General features: G+C 51.7%; 7 protein-coding genes across 7 annotated transcripts; 4 read left to right on the forward strand and 3 right to left on the reverse strand.

Annotated features, from left to right (window-relative positions):
* Positions 1 to 673: 673 nt before the first annotated feature.
* AYO21_10319 (hypothetical protein) lies at positions 674 to 2,810 on the forward strand (the record flags this gene model as incomplete). Its single annotated transcript, XM_022660240.1, has 6 exons — positions 674 to 1,460; positions 1,519 to 1,614; positions 1,668 to 1,765; positions 1,824 to 1,954; positions 2,018 to 2,295; positions 2,374 to 2,810. 6 exons carry the CDS (start codon positions 674 to 676, stop codon positions 2,808 to 2,810), a joined length of 1,827 nt encoding a protein of 608 aa, XP_022507463.1.
* Positions 2,811 to 3,076: 266 nt separating this feature from the next.
* AYO21_10320 (hypothetical protein) lies at positions 3,077 to 4,510 on the reverse strand (the record flags this gene model as incomplete). The annotated part of the gene is made up of 1 exon (XM_022660241.1): positions 3,077 to 4,510. The coding sequence occupies one exon, from the start codon at positions 4,508 to 4,510 to the stop codon at positions 3,077 to 3,079; it is 1,434 nt and encodes a 477-aa protein (XP_022507464.1).
* A 906-nt stretch (positions 4,511 to 5,416) lies between these two features.
* AYO21_10321 (hypothetical protein) lies at positions 5,417 to 6,400 on the reverse strand (the record flags this gene model as incomplete). Its single annotated transcript, XM_022660242.1, has 1 exon — positions 5,417 to 6,400. The coding sequence occupies one exon, from the start codon at positions 6,398 to 6,400 to the stop codon at positions 5,417 to 5,419; it is 984 nt and encodes a 327-aa protein (XP_022507465.1).
* Positions 6,401 to 6,944: 544 nt separating this feature from the next.
* AYO21_10322 (hypothetical protein) lies at positions 6,945 to 7,631 on the forward strand (the record flags this gene model as incomplete). The annotated part of the gene is made up of 1 exon (XM_022660243.1): positions 6,945 to 7,631. The coding sequence occupies one exon, from the start codon at positions 6,945 to 6,947 to the stop codon at positions 7,629 to 7,631; it is 687 nt and encodes a 228-aa protein (XP_022507466.1).
* A 469-nt stretch (positions 7,632 to 8,100) lies between these two features.
* On the reverse strand, positions 8,101 to 9,694 carry AYO21_10323 (hypothetical protein; the record flags this gene model as incomplete). Its single annotated transcript, XM_022660244.1, has 3 exons — positions 8,101 to 9,122; positions 9,182 to 9,602; positions 9,656 to 9,694. The coding sequence occupies 3 exons, from the start codon at positions 9,692 to 9,694 to the stop codon at positions 8,101 to 8,103; spliced, it is 1,482 nt and encodes a 493-aa protein (XP_022507467.1).
* A 1,078-nt stretch (positions 9,695 to 10,772) lies between these two features.
* AYO21_10324 (hypothetical protein) lies at positions 10,773 to 12,415 on the forward strand (the record flags this gene model as incomplete). Its single annotated transcript, XM_022660245.1, has 2 exons — positions 10,773 to 11,085; positions 11,142 to 12,415. The coding sequence occupies 2 exons, from the start codon at positions 10,773 to 10,775 to the stop codon at positions 12,413 to 12,415; spliced, it is 1,587 nt and encodes a 528-aa protein (XP_022507468.1).
* An 802-nt stretch (positions 12,416 to 13,217) lies between these two features.
* On the forward strand, positions 13,218 to 14,813 carry AYO21_10325 (hypothetical protein; the record flags this gene model as incomplete). The annotated part of the gene is made up of 2 exons (XM_022660246.1): positions 13,218 to 14,535; positions 14,638 to 14,813. The coding sequence occupies 2 exons, from the start codon at positions 13,218 to 13,220 to the stop codon at positions 14,811 to 14,813; spliced, it is 1,494 nt and encodes a 497-aa protein (XP_022507469.1).
* Between the last annotated feature and the right edge of the window lie 1,401 nt (positions 14,814 to 16,214).

The raw sequence follows: 16,214 nt of genomic DNA on the forward strand, positions 1-16,214 counted from the left end.
TAGTGGCTTTTCGTAGGCCATAAGAGAGAGCCCACGTAGATACACATCTAAGAAAAACCCGTCACTGTCTCAGTGACAAGTGTAGATTGAGCTAGGGGATCAGATAGAAGTGAGGGAGCGGGGTGTTTGACAAGGGAGCTTTGACCGAACCTTCGGATCACGTGGACCAAACTTACTTGAGAACTTGACCTCGTGGACTCCCTATCTTCACAAGACAAACAGGATTGACAAGTTGGAAGACGATCACCGTGAGGTAGCATTGGAAACTCAAGGTCTAGGGTCAATGCGATCCTAGTAGCGACCAAATGTTCGACAACAAGCCTACTACTCCATCTCGCGAGGGTCTGGCGGATACCATCCATGATTGGGTCTTGTACGTCTACAGGAAAGAAGCGTAAGTCCGAGTGCACTACTCAGCCAAACATGGTCTTAGCCGAGGCCGCTGTCACACGACGAGATCATCGCTGTCACCGAACAGATTTGCTCATCGTTGCTGGGCATCCGGGCGTTCGATGGATTGTTCGTTTCGGAGTTTCCGAGATTCGGAGTCTCGGAGCTGGGACCCCAGCAATCATCACACCAGTGGTGGTCAGAGAGGTTGATACGAGGCAATCTAGAACCTCAAGTTGCTATGTATACTGACATTCAAAGGGAGACTGGGTAAGTCCTTGAGATGAGTGCACGATCAAAACTGGACAGCACGCCTCTCCAAAGACTATCAAAGCTGTTCGACTTCTTCAACACCGAAAAAAGACAAAGGCAATCCGCAGAGGAAAGCGAGGCCATGGGAAGCATTAGTCTCGATAAAGAAGTGAATGGTCCGCCGACCGAGCGAGACTCGTACCAGATCGAGGAATACCCGCTGGGTGAGGCCAGATCACTCAAAGTCATCTGCATTGGAGCAGGTGCGACGGGATTGAATCTCGTCTATCGAGCTCGAAGGCATCTTAAGAACATTGATCTCACGGTGTACGAAAAGAATTCTTCGATAGGAGGCACGTGGTTCGAGAATGTTTATCCTGGTTGTGCCTGCGACATCCCTTCTCACATTTATCAATTCTTGTGGGCACTGAACCCGGACTGGAGTTCTTTCTACGTCACTGGACCAGAGATCTTGAAGTACTTTACTGAAGTAGCCGAGCGGTACCAGCTCCACCAAAACATCAAGACACAACACGTCGTCACGAGGGCAGAGTGGTGCGAAGAGGATGGTATCTGGAATGTGACCGTCATCGACCAGACCACGGGACAAGAAATCCAAGATTCGTGCCACTTCTTGGTCAATGGAGCTGGATTTCTGAACCACTGGCAGTGGCCTGACATTCCGGGACTTCAGTCGTTCAAAGGAACTCTTCTCCATTCGGCACATTGGGATCAAAGTATCGACTTGTCAGGAAAACGGATTGCAGTCATAGGGAACGGCTCTTCAGGCATCCAGCTTGTGACCGCTTTACAACCGCGTGAGTTTTGGCAGCTCTGCTGGACTTACAAAAAGAAGTTGCTGACGTTAACTGCTAGTTGCTGAGCACCTGACCAATTTCATACGAAACCCGACGTGGATCTCCACGTCCTATGCTCAGGCCTTTGCTGGTCCCAATGGAGCCAACTTCTCTTGTACGAGTCTTTCAGCTCTTCTGGGCAGTAGTCCAAAAAGCTAACGTGGACAGATTCCGAACAGCAAAAGGAAGAGTTCCGTAAGGACCCTGCAAAGTTCTTGCAGTATCGCAAAGCTATTGAAACAGACATGAACAGCAATTTCGCGTTTGTATGTGACGTCAAGCACAATAGGACCTGGGTTTCGAAACTGACTGGAAGATTTATAGTCTCTCAAAGACTCCCCCCAACAAGCTCTAGCCGTGGATGGAATCACGAAAATGATGAAGGCTCGACTGGGTTCTCGCAGTGAAGATCTATCGGATATACTTATCCCTACTGAATTCGGCTTTGGCTGCAGGTGAGGAATACCTTTTGGAGAGGTGCTCGTCCGCTATTGTTTGAATCTCTAACGGTAATCCAGGCGACCAACTCCAGGAACGGGATATTTGGAAGCGCTCACGGCTCCCAACGTCACGGTCGAATATGATTCGATTGGGGAGGTAGTGGAGAATGGCATCAGACTAAAGAATGGCACTGTCCTGGAGTTCGACGCAGTCATCTGTGCGACGGGCTTTGAGACGTCGTGGCGCCCACGCTTTCCCATTATCGGGCGCGACGGCACCGATCTGCGCAAGCAATGGAAAGACCGGCCCAAGAGTTATCTGTCGTGCACGGTGGCAAACTTTCCCAACTACTTTGGTAAGTACTGCTCGCTGGGAGCCATATGAGCTCTTCTGCTGTTATATTCGAGCGATCCGTGTTAACGAATTCGTTCAGTTTTCCTCGGACCCAATTCTCCATTGAGCCACGGCTCGGCATTGCCCAGTATAGAGCATCTGACCAAGTATCTCTTCCAGCTGATCTACAAGGTCCAGACCCAGAATTACAAGGCGGTTGAGCCGCTGGAAGAGGCAGTCGACGACTTTATCGAGCACGCTGACAAGTTCATGGAGCGGACTGTGTGGGCAGGGAAATGTCGTTCGTGGATGAAGGGTGGGAAGAAAGACAGTCCTCCACTCACACACCCCGGCAGTCGATTACACTGGTTCCAAATGCTACAAGAGCCGCGCTGGGAGGACTACAAGTGGACTCGGCGTTCCCGCAACCGGTTTGCATATCTGGGCAACGGGTGGTGTACCATGGATGAGGAAGGCAAGGACAAGGCTTGGTATATGGATGATCCGGACCAAGGTTTCGAGCGTCTCATTTACTAGAGCTCGATTGGGTGATGGGTTGAACTGATGTCACATCGTCGTGTTGAATGATCGGAAAAGTGTAGTACACGTACATTCTTGTCCGAAAGCAGCTAAATTGTTAATTGTTATGTGCTATGTGTCGGCACTGCGACTCTATGGATGTGTTGCGAAGCTAGATTGGACAATGGTAGAAGCTCCAGATGTCTGCCCTTGATTGCGCACCAACTCGCCTCCAAGTCTAGAGAACAAAGGCTCGACCTTCCTATTTACTCTCTCAAGTCAAATCATTCATGGCCGTTAGCCCACTCATGCCAGCGCAGCTGGTCTTTGTGTAGGTGGACAAACTCGGCTATAGCATCCACGTATCTCTGAGCATCTTCCGGAGTGACTTGTAAATGCAAAGGTGTGTAGCCACGAGTAGCAATATAGATATTCTTGGAAAGCATATGGTGATAGTAAAGTGCTTGCCAGAATGCAGCGTCTGGTCCAGAAAACCGCACGTTCAGCATGCTTCCACGACCTGTGATGAACATCAACGGGAGGACGGGCGACGCTTGTGTTCTGTCGCAGTCCATTTGAAACAGGGAATCGTGATCAAGGCTGTCGATCTCGATCATGTCCGCCGATGCTTTCGAGATCATGGGCGGATACACCTTGTTGTCAATTAGAATCTGTTGGACTTTGGCCTTGATGTCTCGACCGAGCTGATTGAGACGATCAACTTCGGCGGCGTTGTAGATATCAAGTCCCACAATACCAGCTGACATGGTAAGCACATTGTTGTTGTAGGTTCCTGGGTGGAACAGATTGTTTTTTGACGGGTCGAATCGTTCCATGATATCCTTCCGACCTCCAAAGGCACCAAAAGTCATGCCGCCACCAACGTACTTGCCCAAGGTAACGATATCACCTTTGATCCCTATGCTTGCACTGTACCCCGACACGCCGAGGCGTGAAGACATAACCTCATCAAGAATCAAGAGTGCGCCGGTCACGTCACAGAGTTGACGCAGGTATTGCATAAATGTATCAGTTGCAGGCCTGCATCCTCCGGATCCTTGGACCGGTTCGACCAAAATGGCAGCCAGGTTATTGCCGCCCACTTTCTCGACAATCGTCTTTGTCTCGCTTATATTGTTATACGGTGCGAACACGAACTCGTGTGGCAGGTTCATGGGCGCCGGCATAGAATCTTTCATCAGTGTCATCGGAAATACCAACGTGCTGCCATGGTATCCGCCGCTGAAAACCAGGATCTTTCGTCTCGAGGTGATGGCGACGGCGGCGTTCAGAGCGGTAGTGTTGGCCTCAGTCCCGGAATTTGTGAAGCGGACCATCTCAATTCCTGCCGGCCCAAATCGTTGACATACTTTGGCGGCAAACTTCTTCTCCAGGAGCGTGTTTCCGCCAAAATTCCACCCACCCAACAAAGCTTTTTGGACCGCTTCAGCGATACGGGGCTCCGAATGACCAAAGATCCCCGCGCTGAACTCTCCCAGAAGATCCGTATAGACGTCGCCGTCAATCGACGTCAGTGTATTCTTGCTTCCTTGGACCCAGGTGATAGGAAATGGCTCGGCGTGTAACACCGTTCTAGTATTGCCACCAGGAAGATTTTGGTGAGCATCCCGATGGGCTTTCAGAGACTGCGGATTCTTGGCTGTGAACTGTTCATGAGCCTTCTTCAAAGCATCTGCTGCATATGAGGAGTGACCCATGACCATCAGGAAGTTGTTTCACTTTGTTCGAGTCAAGGATTTGAACATGGGGTGAATCAATTCCACAGTAACGTAGGCTCGGATTACTTCCTGTTCTCACGACAAAAGATCCCTAGTGGTGATTGTGCAGTCTCGGCAGAGATTTCTCTCTTTTTTAAAATAGCGACACATCTCTTCAGCGATCTGGACATCCGACAAGGAAACGTGGCACGCGCTCACGGAGTCCCATGTGTTTTCAATCCGACGGCACTTAGAGAACAAGACCATTGAAGTTTCTCCGGGATCGAGCTGGGCCTCGGTTTCGTGAGTCGCTCCTCTCTTCAAGAAGCTCTTATCAAGAGGAATCCAATCCCCCGGTCCACGGACTGCATCTATGAAGAGCAAGGCTAGCGTTTCGACGAATCCTAGTGGGTCCGCCGTTGGGACTGTGACCGGAATTTCCGACGAACCTATCTCCAAACCATCCACAGAGTGTACCCTCTACCCTCTCTGCCTCTCTAGCCCTTCTCCGTGCTCGGTTCTTCAAAAGTTGGATTACGTGGTACGTACTTCTGTGGAAAGCCCACAAGGGTCTTACACGGAGAAAGTGGTTGTAGCCCAGCCGTATATCCACGATAGCACTCAACCACATATTCAAGATGGTAGGATGAAGCTATGAGGAGCTAGTGGCCGAGGGTAAATCAAGCCGTCGTGGTAAGGCGTGATCTCTCCTTTCCAGACACAAAGTCCCGCCTGAGCCAAAAATGTAGTCTTTGTCCAATTTGTGATACAGATTTACCGGAGTTTCCCTGGTCCCCACGGCTTCTACTTCCTGGACTCGGTGTTTTCTTAGCCAAACGAACCCGTCCGGGCAGCCAGCACATGGAACATGAAATCCTATCTTTGGACTACACACCTAAATATCTATCACTCAATCTTGCCACCTCTAACCTTGCGATCACCACGCCCTGCGTCCATCAAGCCTAGATAGCGACCGACATCATCGGCGTTGCGTGACCAGAGACCGGGACTACCTTGGGGCCACTGACTTCGGAACCCCAGAATCTTTTGCACCCTTTCCGGGAGGGACCTAGCCAGTTCTAGAGGTACGGTATGAGAAAAAGCTTCTTCCTGGGTGAAGGCACTTGTGACCACGACACAAGCAATGACTCTTCGCAAGTAATCCTTGGTCTGATTGCAGCCGCCTCCGTGAACGATTTTGCCGCCGATGATCAAGCAGTCGCCTTTTTCCAGCTCGACAGCAACTGCCTGGCTTTCATCGCCCACGTTATGGTCCGCGGCCGAATAGTCCCACTTGTGGCTGCCGGGAATGGCTCGAGTGGCACCATTTTCCACCGTGGTCTGGTTGGTTGCCATGAGGAAGTTGAGCATCAATTCAGGCGCGTCTTTGCCCAATATGAACGACGGCCACCAGTTCCCGAAATCGCGGTGCAACTTCTGTAGAGGATTACCGGGCCCGATCTCCATCATGGTGGCGGTGCTCATCCAGTAGTCACCCACTTGCTTCCTGAGGACTTCGTCCGAAATTCCGTGCATGAGATCATCGTTGACCACTTCTTCCCTCCACGTCTTGCTGAGTTGTAATAGATCCGTCAGCCTTTTGGTGTGATGACCCAAAAAGTCCTTGATGTCTTGGTTCAAATCGACCAGTTGACCGGACGGGATCAGAGCCTCGAGATGCGGATCCAGCTCCTTGTTGATACGATCCGCTTGGTCTGCAGACAAGAATTGTTTGATCACAACAGCGCCATCATCTTGGATGATGCGACCGATTTCAGACACCGGCGTTGTCCGCGCTACGCGCTGAATACCGAGGTCTGTTAGGGCTTGGGATTGGGATTGGGATTGGGATTGGCAATCGGCGACACAGAGAACCTGAGTTGTAGACATCGAGGGAAGTAAGTGATGATACACAATGTGTAGAGTTAGAGGGTTACAAGGAGGTCTTCTCGTTGGTTGGAATAACTTGGGCCAACCGAAAAAGTCACTTGATTGTTCCAAGTCCCAAATGCCTCGTGTTGAAATATATAACTTACATCATCAGTGAGGTCCATGGCCTGCTGCGCCTCTCCCAAAAGGAGGCCAGACAGTAGGCGCTCCTTGATCGGAGCAGAGTTGGAAAAGCAAATTGCGAACCACAAAATCCCAATTTTCTGTGGCGAACTCGTACTAAGTGCCTATCAGACTGGGTGGGTGCGGAAAGTCCGAAAGTCATGTTCCTCTCTGGGTTCTCAGTCAAGATTTAGCCAGAGGAAGAAAGCTCTACTTGAACGGTCGCTTAACCACTTATATTGTCAAATAAACTGGTCATGCTGGAATTGGGGCTTGATCTGAAGATCTCAGTCTCGAAACGCTGCGGGATCATCGAATCACAATTATTTAGTGTTGGCATATCCTATTAGCTGTTAGTTCTCGAACGACCCCCATCTTGGCCATGTCTTCACTTAAAATCGAAGCCGTTAATCGAGACAAGGACTCAGACCCTCTCACCTTGACTGTGACGCCGGGAAAAGATGTGGTCGGAATTCCGTTCAACCCCAAAGTCAGACCCTGGCAATTCGCATCTCCGTTGTCCAAAGTAGCAGTGAGAGCAGCCGACTTCAAAAGCGCGCGAGCGACTTTCAAGTGGCCGTCATTGTCGACGACGTGCGAATGCGATCAGGTTGGAATGCTGTTTGTTCGACCTCTGTCTGGTTTGCCAAACCCCGATGCCGAACACCCTGGCGATGCAGAGTCAGCACCTTACTACATCAAATACGGCCTGGAGGTCATTGGAGGGAAACCAATAATCGCTGTGGCGGGATCTAATCATCAACTAGACTGGTCGACATGGCCAACAACACCGAAACATCTCGAGTCGCTCACTATCGAATTCTTGCGATACGGCTCTGGCCTCTTGGCCCGAGTGATTCCTCCAGCCGACGACTCTGGTGCTAGGAAGCAAGAGCCCTCCACAATCCGGCTCTTCACCTGGCCGTTTGCGAATCTCCAAGATCCGGACGCGGATATCTGGATATGCATATACGCTTCCCGACCGGACACCAACAACACCACCACCGAGGGGTTTTCGGCCACCTTCGAAGACTTCCAGGCTGAGACGGTTCAAGGCAGTCGACTGTAGGACAGCTAAATCCATATTGTTTTTCTCTATCTCCAGTCAAGGGCCAGACGCATGCCAGAGCCTGGGGTTAAGCGGAGAGTTAAAAAAAAAAAAGAGGTGCAGAGAGCGTAGAAGGTAAAATAACAAGAATCTCAATGAATAACCTGTGGGGAATTCACCTCTATTGTTTCTGTAGTCGATATATCCTACCTGTAGATTTTGCCTTTTAGCTTGGAACGATAAATCTGTAAACGTGAGGGCCCGTCATACAAATGGAAGCAAAGAACGAATTCCCTTACCAGCCTCGAATCCGAAAACATGCCTGTACCATTCTTATTCTGCAAAGTCCTCACAGAGTGCAACAGTTCTAATAATTTTTATTTTGTGTACGGCCCTTGTAAGCTTTGATCGGCCACCCTTACACCATATAATGCCTGAACGACCAAAGTTGTTACACAGAATTTCACAACTGGGCTGCTGGTTGATGAAGCTAAAGCTTTGGGGTTTGTTCCTGTCCCGGAAACCTTTCTGACCCTAGGGTAGGTCGGTGCCGGAGAGCAGTTTCGACCTTGAACCCGCCGGGCTTGAGCTGCTGAAAAACTCGGTCCGGGTCATATTTGTCAATCATCTTGGATAGGTATTTGACACTGCTCTCGCCGTAGCTCCCGACCACATCCTGGAATGTCCCGGCGTAGTTTGCAAACAGGAACGGGTGGTAGAGCCCACGACGGATCGCCTCGTCCTTGATCTTGCCGAGTATGGTACTCTGCATGTCCAGCACGGCTTGATCGTACTGGGACTCTGCAGTGCTGAATGCCAACATGATAGTTACCAGATGCCCGTCGTCCCTCTTCAAGTTGTACATGTTTTCTTCGGGCTTGGGGGAGCGAGGAACGGCGTGAAACTCTAGGCACCCATAGGCCCAGCCCTTTGCTGCTCGAGATGCCTCGACGTACAGATAGTACGTGTAACGCATGAGCTCCACGTCCAGTCTGATGGTCAACGTGGAACAATTGTGACGAAGGCCGTGACCGCCTTGGAGATCGGCGATGTCTGCCGCCAGCGCTGAGTAGTCCGTCAGCCCAATAGGAGATTCCAGAGTGGGCACTTTGAGCAGGCCATGAAACATGGGGAGATTCGGCGTCGGTTGCGAATACACCAGGTATTGTCGAATGATAACTTCTTCCCCGTTAGTGTCGAAGATGACTATCGTGTGGCCCTTGGGGTCGACGTCCAGTTTGGGGATAAAGTCGGCGTACGCTTCAATCGCTTCCTGGGCGCAATTCGGGTCAACCAGAGTACGGCCTCCCCACATACCACGGTAAGGGTAGATGTCGAGAGTGTAGGACGTGATGACGCCGAAATTGGACCCGCCGCCCCTTAGAGCTCGAAAGAGCTCCGGCTCGCTGTCCGGGCTTGCGGTGACTAGCTTTCCCGAGGCGAGTACGATCTCGAAAGCTCGAACGTTGTCGATGCCCCAGCCGTGTTCGGCAGCGTAGAACGAAATACCTCCTGCGAGGCGCAAGAGTCAGCTTTGCAGGTCTGGATAGTCGTCGCGGGGAATCACGTACCGCCGATGAGAAATCCACCGACCCCAACATCTGCAGATCTTCCACCAACGGCGATGTAGCCCTGCTTCTCAAGCTCGCCATAGATCCGTCTCCACGTATTGCCTGCCCCGACCTGCGCAGTGCTGTCGGTTCGATTGATCGTGATTGTGTTTAGCTTCGACAGATCGATCTGGACGCCATCCGGCACGCACGACGCACCCGAAACATGGGCGTGTCCTCCGCTCCTGACGCCGAACGGGCATTGCGCCTGGACACAGAGCGAAACAGCGTGCGCAACCTCCGCTGCGCTGCGGGGTTGGAAGAAACACCGCGGCGCAATCTCTTTCAGCATCTCGGACCAGTAACTTCGTTGGTTAGCTATATATGAAGGCTGGCCTGGCGTGAAGATCTGCTCAGGATATTCCTGAGCTAGTTCGGAGACCTGGCGTTACAGGTTAGTGGTGTTAAAGCCATTAATGCACAATGATCACACACCACATGGTCCGTGGTGCTGGATATGCCTATGCTTCCCATATCGAAAAGTGATTCGCCGGTTGACAGGTAGTGATACCTTCTGTGTCAAGTGCAAGTGCGATCCTCAGAGCGAGACCCAGTACGCGAAAGATATAGTACAGGAGCAGTACAATAGAGTGCTGGTCAAGGAGTTCTTCTGTTACCAGACCACAGGATCAACAATTTATGGACATGGGCATCACGGAGTCGGGCATGTGTGACCCCATCGCAGCTATGTTGGCAGCTTTCCCATGAGGCGGGTCTTTTCATCGGGGTCTGGTCCGGCCGATTGGTTTTCGCCATAAGAGCCGGTCGAGGGCTGGCGATATGGCCGGAAATTCCGAATGACCCTCCGTTGACATTGAGCTTCCTCCACGCCTCTCGGAGCGGGCTCAAATGCTTGTACAGGGACCGTTTGCAACCTCTACCCGTACGACATGGGGAACTTGCCACCTGACCCCCGGATTGAGGACGGGGTAGCTTCGTGATTGGTATTTCCCCAGAAATTCCCTGGGTCTCGCCAATAGCTTGTCTGTACGTGAAGACCTGTTGCACCTGCTACAGCGAGTAGTGTCTGGACGGATAACAACATGGCTTTAGGTGGACTTGGCCATTCTAACGTCCATGATCGCAAAGACTCTCGCAAAAACTACTCTTCAATTTGACCGACGACCTCTAATCTTGATAGAGACCTGGATTGATAAACCTGGAAAGACCGAGATAAAATAAGCTCCACCTTGATTGCCGTATCTTCCCCGTACTTGCGGGGATATAAGGCCATACACGTCCCGAGATAAGCCACGCTAGCACTATTTAGGCCACTTCTAACCAATAATCGCTACTTGAGTGGATCCTGCTTGCGAAGAGCAAAGCAAGGTTTCTAGAGGCAGCAGTGCCCAGGCGCCGCTCACGGACTGGACCTCACAGTCGAAGGGAGCACTAGAACCCCCATTCACGTCTCCAGCAAGATATAAACCGATTCAATGTCAGGTGGTGGCAACCCTTCAGACCCTTCCTCCATCCCCGGAGAAGCGAGAAGAAATCCCCTGCACATTTCTGCCATTGTTTTTGTCGCTGCGCCCTTGTCAAGTTGCGAAACATGTCAGACACCACAAAACACTATTCCGCTGAGGACATCACGGGTGATCCCCGCGAGTCCATCAGCACTGACAAGTCTGTTGAACAGCATGCCGTCACTAAACTTGACGAGGAACGATTCAGTCTGTGGAGCGTATTGGGTGTCCAGTACACCCTCGGCTGCGCTCCATTGGCCATCGCCGGGTATATGCAATTCACCCTGGGCGTCGGAGGCAGCCCCTACTTTTTCTGGTGTTTTATCGTGGCCGCGGTCGGTCAGGGCATCGTCGTCATGACCTTTGCCGAGTTGTCGTCTGCATATCCCCATGTTGCAGGTGAGTGGATTGTGCGCTAGGGGCTTAGATCTCTCGTTTTCTGACCAAGATTCAAGGTCAAACATATTGGACAGCCATTCTGGCTCCACCCAAGTACCGCCGTTTCCTCACCTACCTCAACGGAATAATGACTTTGTGGGGGTGGAACTTCGCCGTCGCGGGTGGCTATTTTCTAAGCACGCAGTTCATCCTCGGGACCGCCAGCATCCTCAATAGCAACTATGTCCCCCAGCACTACCAGAGCTTTTTGATGTCCATTGCCATGTTCATCATCGCCATCGCCATGAACACATGGCTCATCAAATTCTATCCGGCCGTCACCAAATTCTTTGTCGTCGCCATCAACGTGGCTGTCGTCTACATCATCGTTGCGATCCTCGCCAAAGCGCAGCCAAAGGCTGACGCAAAAACGGTCTTCATTGATGTCATCAACAACACCGGCTGGGGCTCGGACGGTCTCGTCTTCTGTCTTGGGATGTTGCCCACGCTGGTTGCTCTGTGTCTTCCCGACGGCGCGACGCATTTGACCGAAGAGCTGCCCAACCCTCAACGACGCGTGCCACAGATCATGATCGGATCGTTCCTCCTCTCATTCTTGGGGGCCTTCTTTATGATCATCGTCCTCCTGTTCTGCACCGTCAACCCCGCGGGTCTCCTGGAGCCTTTGGGAGGCCAGCCCATTTTCCAGATCTGCTGGGATGCGTGGAACAACACGGGGTTCCTGGTCACCATCGGCATCATCTTTTCCGCCTCCTTCGTCCAGGGCTGCAACTCCTGCCTGACCGGCGAGAGCCGCATTGCCTGGTCCTTTGCCAAGTCCGGCGGTCTCCCTTGGGGCTCATGGCTGACCAAAGTCGACGACAAGACGCTCGTCCCTGTCAACTCGGTCCTGGCGTGCGCGGTAGTGGCCCTCGCATTCGACTTCCTCGAGTTTGCCCCCGCGTACGTTCTGAATGCCATTTACGGATCTGCCGGCATCTGTTTCGGAATCTCATACGGCCTACCAGTCGTGTTACTGGTGCTTCAGGGTCGAGACCGTCTGCCCGCCAATCGATACATCAACCTCGGCCGCGCGGGTCTCATCCTCAACATCCTCATGATCGGCTGGATCTGTTTCGAGGTTGTCTTCCTGAGCTTTCCCCTGAATTACCCCGTCACCACTGACAATATGAACTGGGCTTCGGTGGTTGCCATTGGCTGTTTGGTACTTTCCATCGGCAACTGGTTCATTGTGAAGAACAAGTACTGCGTTCCGGAAGCGTTGGCCTTTGAGATTGTGCCACATGGGTCTTCTCATCACCATCATCACCACCACGAGGACAATGCTTAGAGGATGTGAGACGGGCTACGCTATCATTGTTACATATCTACCTTTCTGGTTAGTGAAAACTGAACCTCTTTTCGACCATATCGGCCAGATTCTGGGCTGGTGGTAGTGTGAATGCCAAGTGCAGATCATGTCGCCGGCTGCGCCGAGACATAAATACTACATAGGGAAAATGTTCAAAGAGAAGATCTGAATTAATGTGTAATTTATGGTTTCTTCAGCAGCATTGCGAAGGGCAGCCTACTTCTTAAGATCCATTTGCAGCTGCAATCCTAGTCACTAACAGTTCTCTGTGCGACATCAGATGTGTGTCACGATATCCCTCCCTCGCTTTCCGTAAGGACTTTCAACAAGATGCGACGGGATGCGTTTGCACTGTATGGGCAAACATCAGCTCATCAGGCCGATCGCAGTCCTATTCCCGTGTCCGGAACAGATTTTGTGGCACCTTGCAGTCAGTAGTGTCTTGTATTGCATCGTTTATCTGCCGAAGTAGAGCTGCATGCCTTCTTTGGCCTGGACAGCACCTGCTTCGACCGCCAACATTGGTTCGGAGTTGCAAGGCTGGGCAGGATGCAATCTCGGCACAACCCCGGATGAAATCGGAAACTCCGTCGTTCCATCGCTGTTGTCCATCTACTCGCTATCACACTCGGGTCAGTCTCGCTGCGAAGACTCGGTCTTGTCCGCAAGGGGACAACACTTGCTCAAGGGATTTCTGGCTTCTTGTGACATCCACCACATCATGTGCTGACAACGTAAAATCGGTGAATTTGCAGCCATTGCCGCACGACATCCTACAGCCATGTCTCTTTCCGCCAAGGGACATGTTCGTGTCCAGGAATTGAACCAACATTCCTCAGACCAAGATGGCTGGATTGCCCTCGACGGCACGGTTTGGGACTTTTCACATTTTGCCGCTCAGCATCCAGGCGGCGCAGAGATCATCCTCCAACACCTAGGCAAGGACGGCAGCGAATTATACAATGAAATCCACAGTCCAGCGCTCGTACAGCGGCATTTTGGGGAGCAGAGAAGAATAGGGGAGCTCGAGACGACCGACTCTGCTACGCCGACGAAAGAGGGTGTGAACAAGCAGCAGCAGCAGTATATCTCGCTGCCTCCGCTAGAGTCAATTACCAGTCTCCACCAGTTCGAGGCAGCCACGTCGCCAGCATTCACGAGAAAAGCACTGCTGTACCTTTCGGGCGCTACCGAGGATGGGATCACAGAGCGAGAGAACCGAAAAGTGTACAGTCGGGTGATGTTCCGTCCGCGTCTCTTGCAAGGAGTCGGGAGCGTGGATACGAGTACACAATTCCTCGGTCTCACGCTTTCATGCCCTATAATGGTGGCACCTACATCCTCGAACCGGCTCTTTCATCGCGATGGCGAAGTTGCGATTGCTCGTGCATCCAAACGTTTTGGCGTGCCTCCTATTGCACCGACTATGGGATCGTTTTCGCTTGCCGAAATATCTGAAGCTCTCGGCTCTGGTCATCCTTTCTTCTTTCAGTTATACGCCAACCGCGACCGTGGCGAACTGACTCGCACCTTGGACATAGCACGTCGACTTGGAGCTCGAGCTATCATGGTGACGTCCGACTCGCCCGTGCTGAGCAAGAGAGAATCTGCAAAGGGGTCCTCGACCTTGATCTTGAGCACCAGTGACGACGAGTCAGAGGCCCAGAAAGCAGGGCTAGGTTCGGAAGTGGTTCGTCAAGTTGCACCTCCGCCCGTGAACAACGTGATCGACCCCGACCTCAACTGGGCGAGTGTCCAATGGATTGCGCGTCACACGGGACTCCCAGTCTTTGTCAAAGGCATTCAGCGAGCGGAAGACGCCAAAATAGCGGCGGAAATCGGTTGTGCGGGCATCTATCTCTCGAATCATGGAGGCCGGGCCCTGGACACGACACCGTCCGCGATTCTCGTGCTTCTCGAGATTCAAAAGACCTGTCCCGAGGTTTTGACCAAGATGGAGGTCATCATCGATGGTGGCGTTCGACGAGGAACGGATGTCTTGAAAGCCATCTGCCTCGGTGCTCGCGCTGTTTGTGTAGGGCGTCCTTGTCTGTACGCTCTGGCATATGGTGAAAACGGTGTTCTTCGAGCTCTGGAAAGTAAGTGATCGATCCCTGCTGGCGTTTCTCATCATAAAGTCCTGGGAATCTTACGACGAATTTGGTCTTGATTGGCGTCATACTGACTTTTGGCTTCCGCAGTTCTCAAGGAGGAGTTGACGATCGCGATGCAATTGTTGGGCATCACCAGTCTCGACCAAGCGAATCCAGGGTTTCTCAATACTTCTCGGCTGGAGAAGTTGTTGCCGTCCATCACATTGGAGAACTCAGATATAATGAGCCCGCGACAGTACTTCCAACCAACTCCGAAGCTATAGCTGTCTCGGCGACTGGCAACTTCATCTCGCTGCCGTTCGACGATAGGTATGGATCAAGCCGAATCAACCTCCGGCTCAGGCAGATACAAACCGTTTGCATCTGCACTGAGGGATTCTTGCACTCCTATTCAGATCCAATAGCCTAAGCAGGTTATTCTTGTGTCGTTCCGCTGTCTCCTCTTTCGATCATTCCGGACTTCATGTGCGGCCGATGGCACATTGTCACACGAAACCCCATTTGTAGCTCCCTGGCCTCGGCTGGCCGCAAGGAACGGTTGGCAAGGATTGGGAAGTAATATTAGGGAAACGGCAATTGTGCAGGGATTTCCCTGATTGGGGCTTTCGGAGTTGATTGCTACGCATCGTGAACGTAAGTCAATCCGATGTTCAAGGCGAAATGCTGTAACCTCGTATTGTGAACGTGTCTATAACTCCATCTTGATGTGACACCCCTATGATCTTAACTGAGCATCACGGAACTATACCACATACGGCCGCGCGCGTAGCGTAATCCTCTAACCCACTCGAGTATTTTCGTATTTATCGAAGGGGAGAGTATATAAGAGGCGCGATCAAGATTGATACTTCGTAGCACGAGTTAGCCAGACTATAAGGAGGGAACGGAGTCGTACGTGGAGGAGACTACCGAGTATTTCGATTGAAATGTATCAGCCTTCGTTAACTATTAGTTTATACCTCGGTTGATGGCGCAAGTGCTTTTCATAGAACTCACTAGCCTAACCATTTTATCTTTCCGAGTACGTAATGCTCTTTTGATGCTTTCCCGCATATATTGATGCATTCATAAAGATACCGACTCAAGCCTCGCAAAGCCGCACATTCCGTCGGCTCGTCAGTTGGCCTAGCGAAGAAAAAGATATCTCCTCATGCAAAGCCGTCGCCAGGTGATATTTGCAGTGTTTGCCATTCGCTTAGGCCTGTTTTCGCTGGACTCTGGATGCTGTCCGCGGAGCCAATCGAGGACAACCGAAGGGCGTTGAAGGTGATTTGAGGATTGTAGCAATCTGTGTGAAAGGGTCGGCTGAACCCTGTGAGCTCGCTGTGGAGAAGAGCTCACAAATACAAGGCCTAATAGTCGACGAGTTTATCAGTTTACACTTTTGGATATTTTGCCAAGGGCAGCGCAGCCTGCACCACCAGCACCGTCGGCACTTCTCCACGTTTGACTTTCCACTGCCAAGTTCCATCATCTTGGTTCAATTTCCTCCAGCACGAGCTTGGCTGAATGATGTCCGTTTTAACGATCTCAATAATGAGCGGAGCCAAACGGGGCGGAGGATGTCGGAAAGGCTGGTTTGGGTAGAAGAAGCCATGGCATGAGGGTGTATGGGGCAGATATTGACCGGCCCGGTTTGGTTCTACCTAATGGGGTGGGAAGTT

This window comes from Fonsecaea monophora (genome assembly GCF_001642475.1).
Source record: "Fonsecaea monophora strain CBS 269.37 chromosome Unknown Scaff116, whole genome shotgun sequence".
NCBI lineage: Eukaryota > Fungi > Ascomycota > Eurotiomycetes > Chaetothyriales > Herpotrichiellaceae > Fonsecaea > Fonsecaea monophora.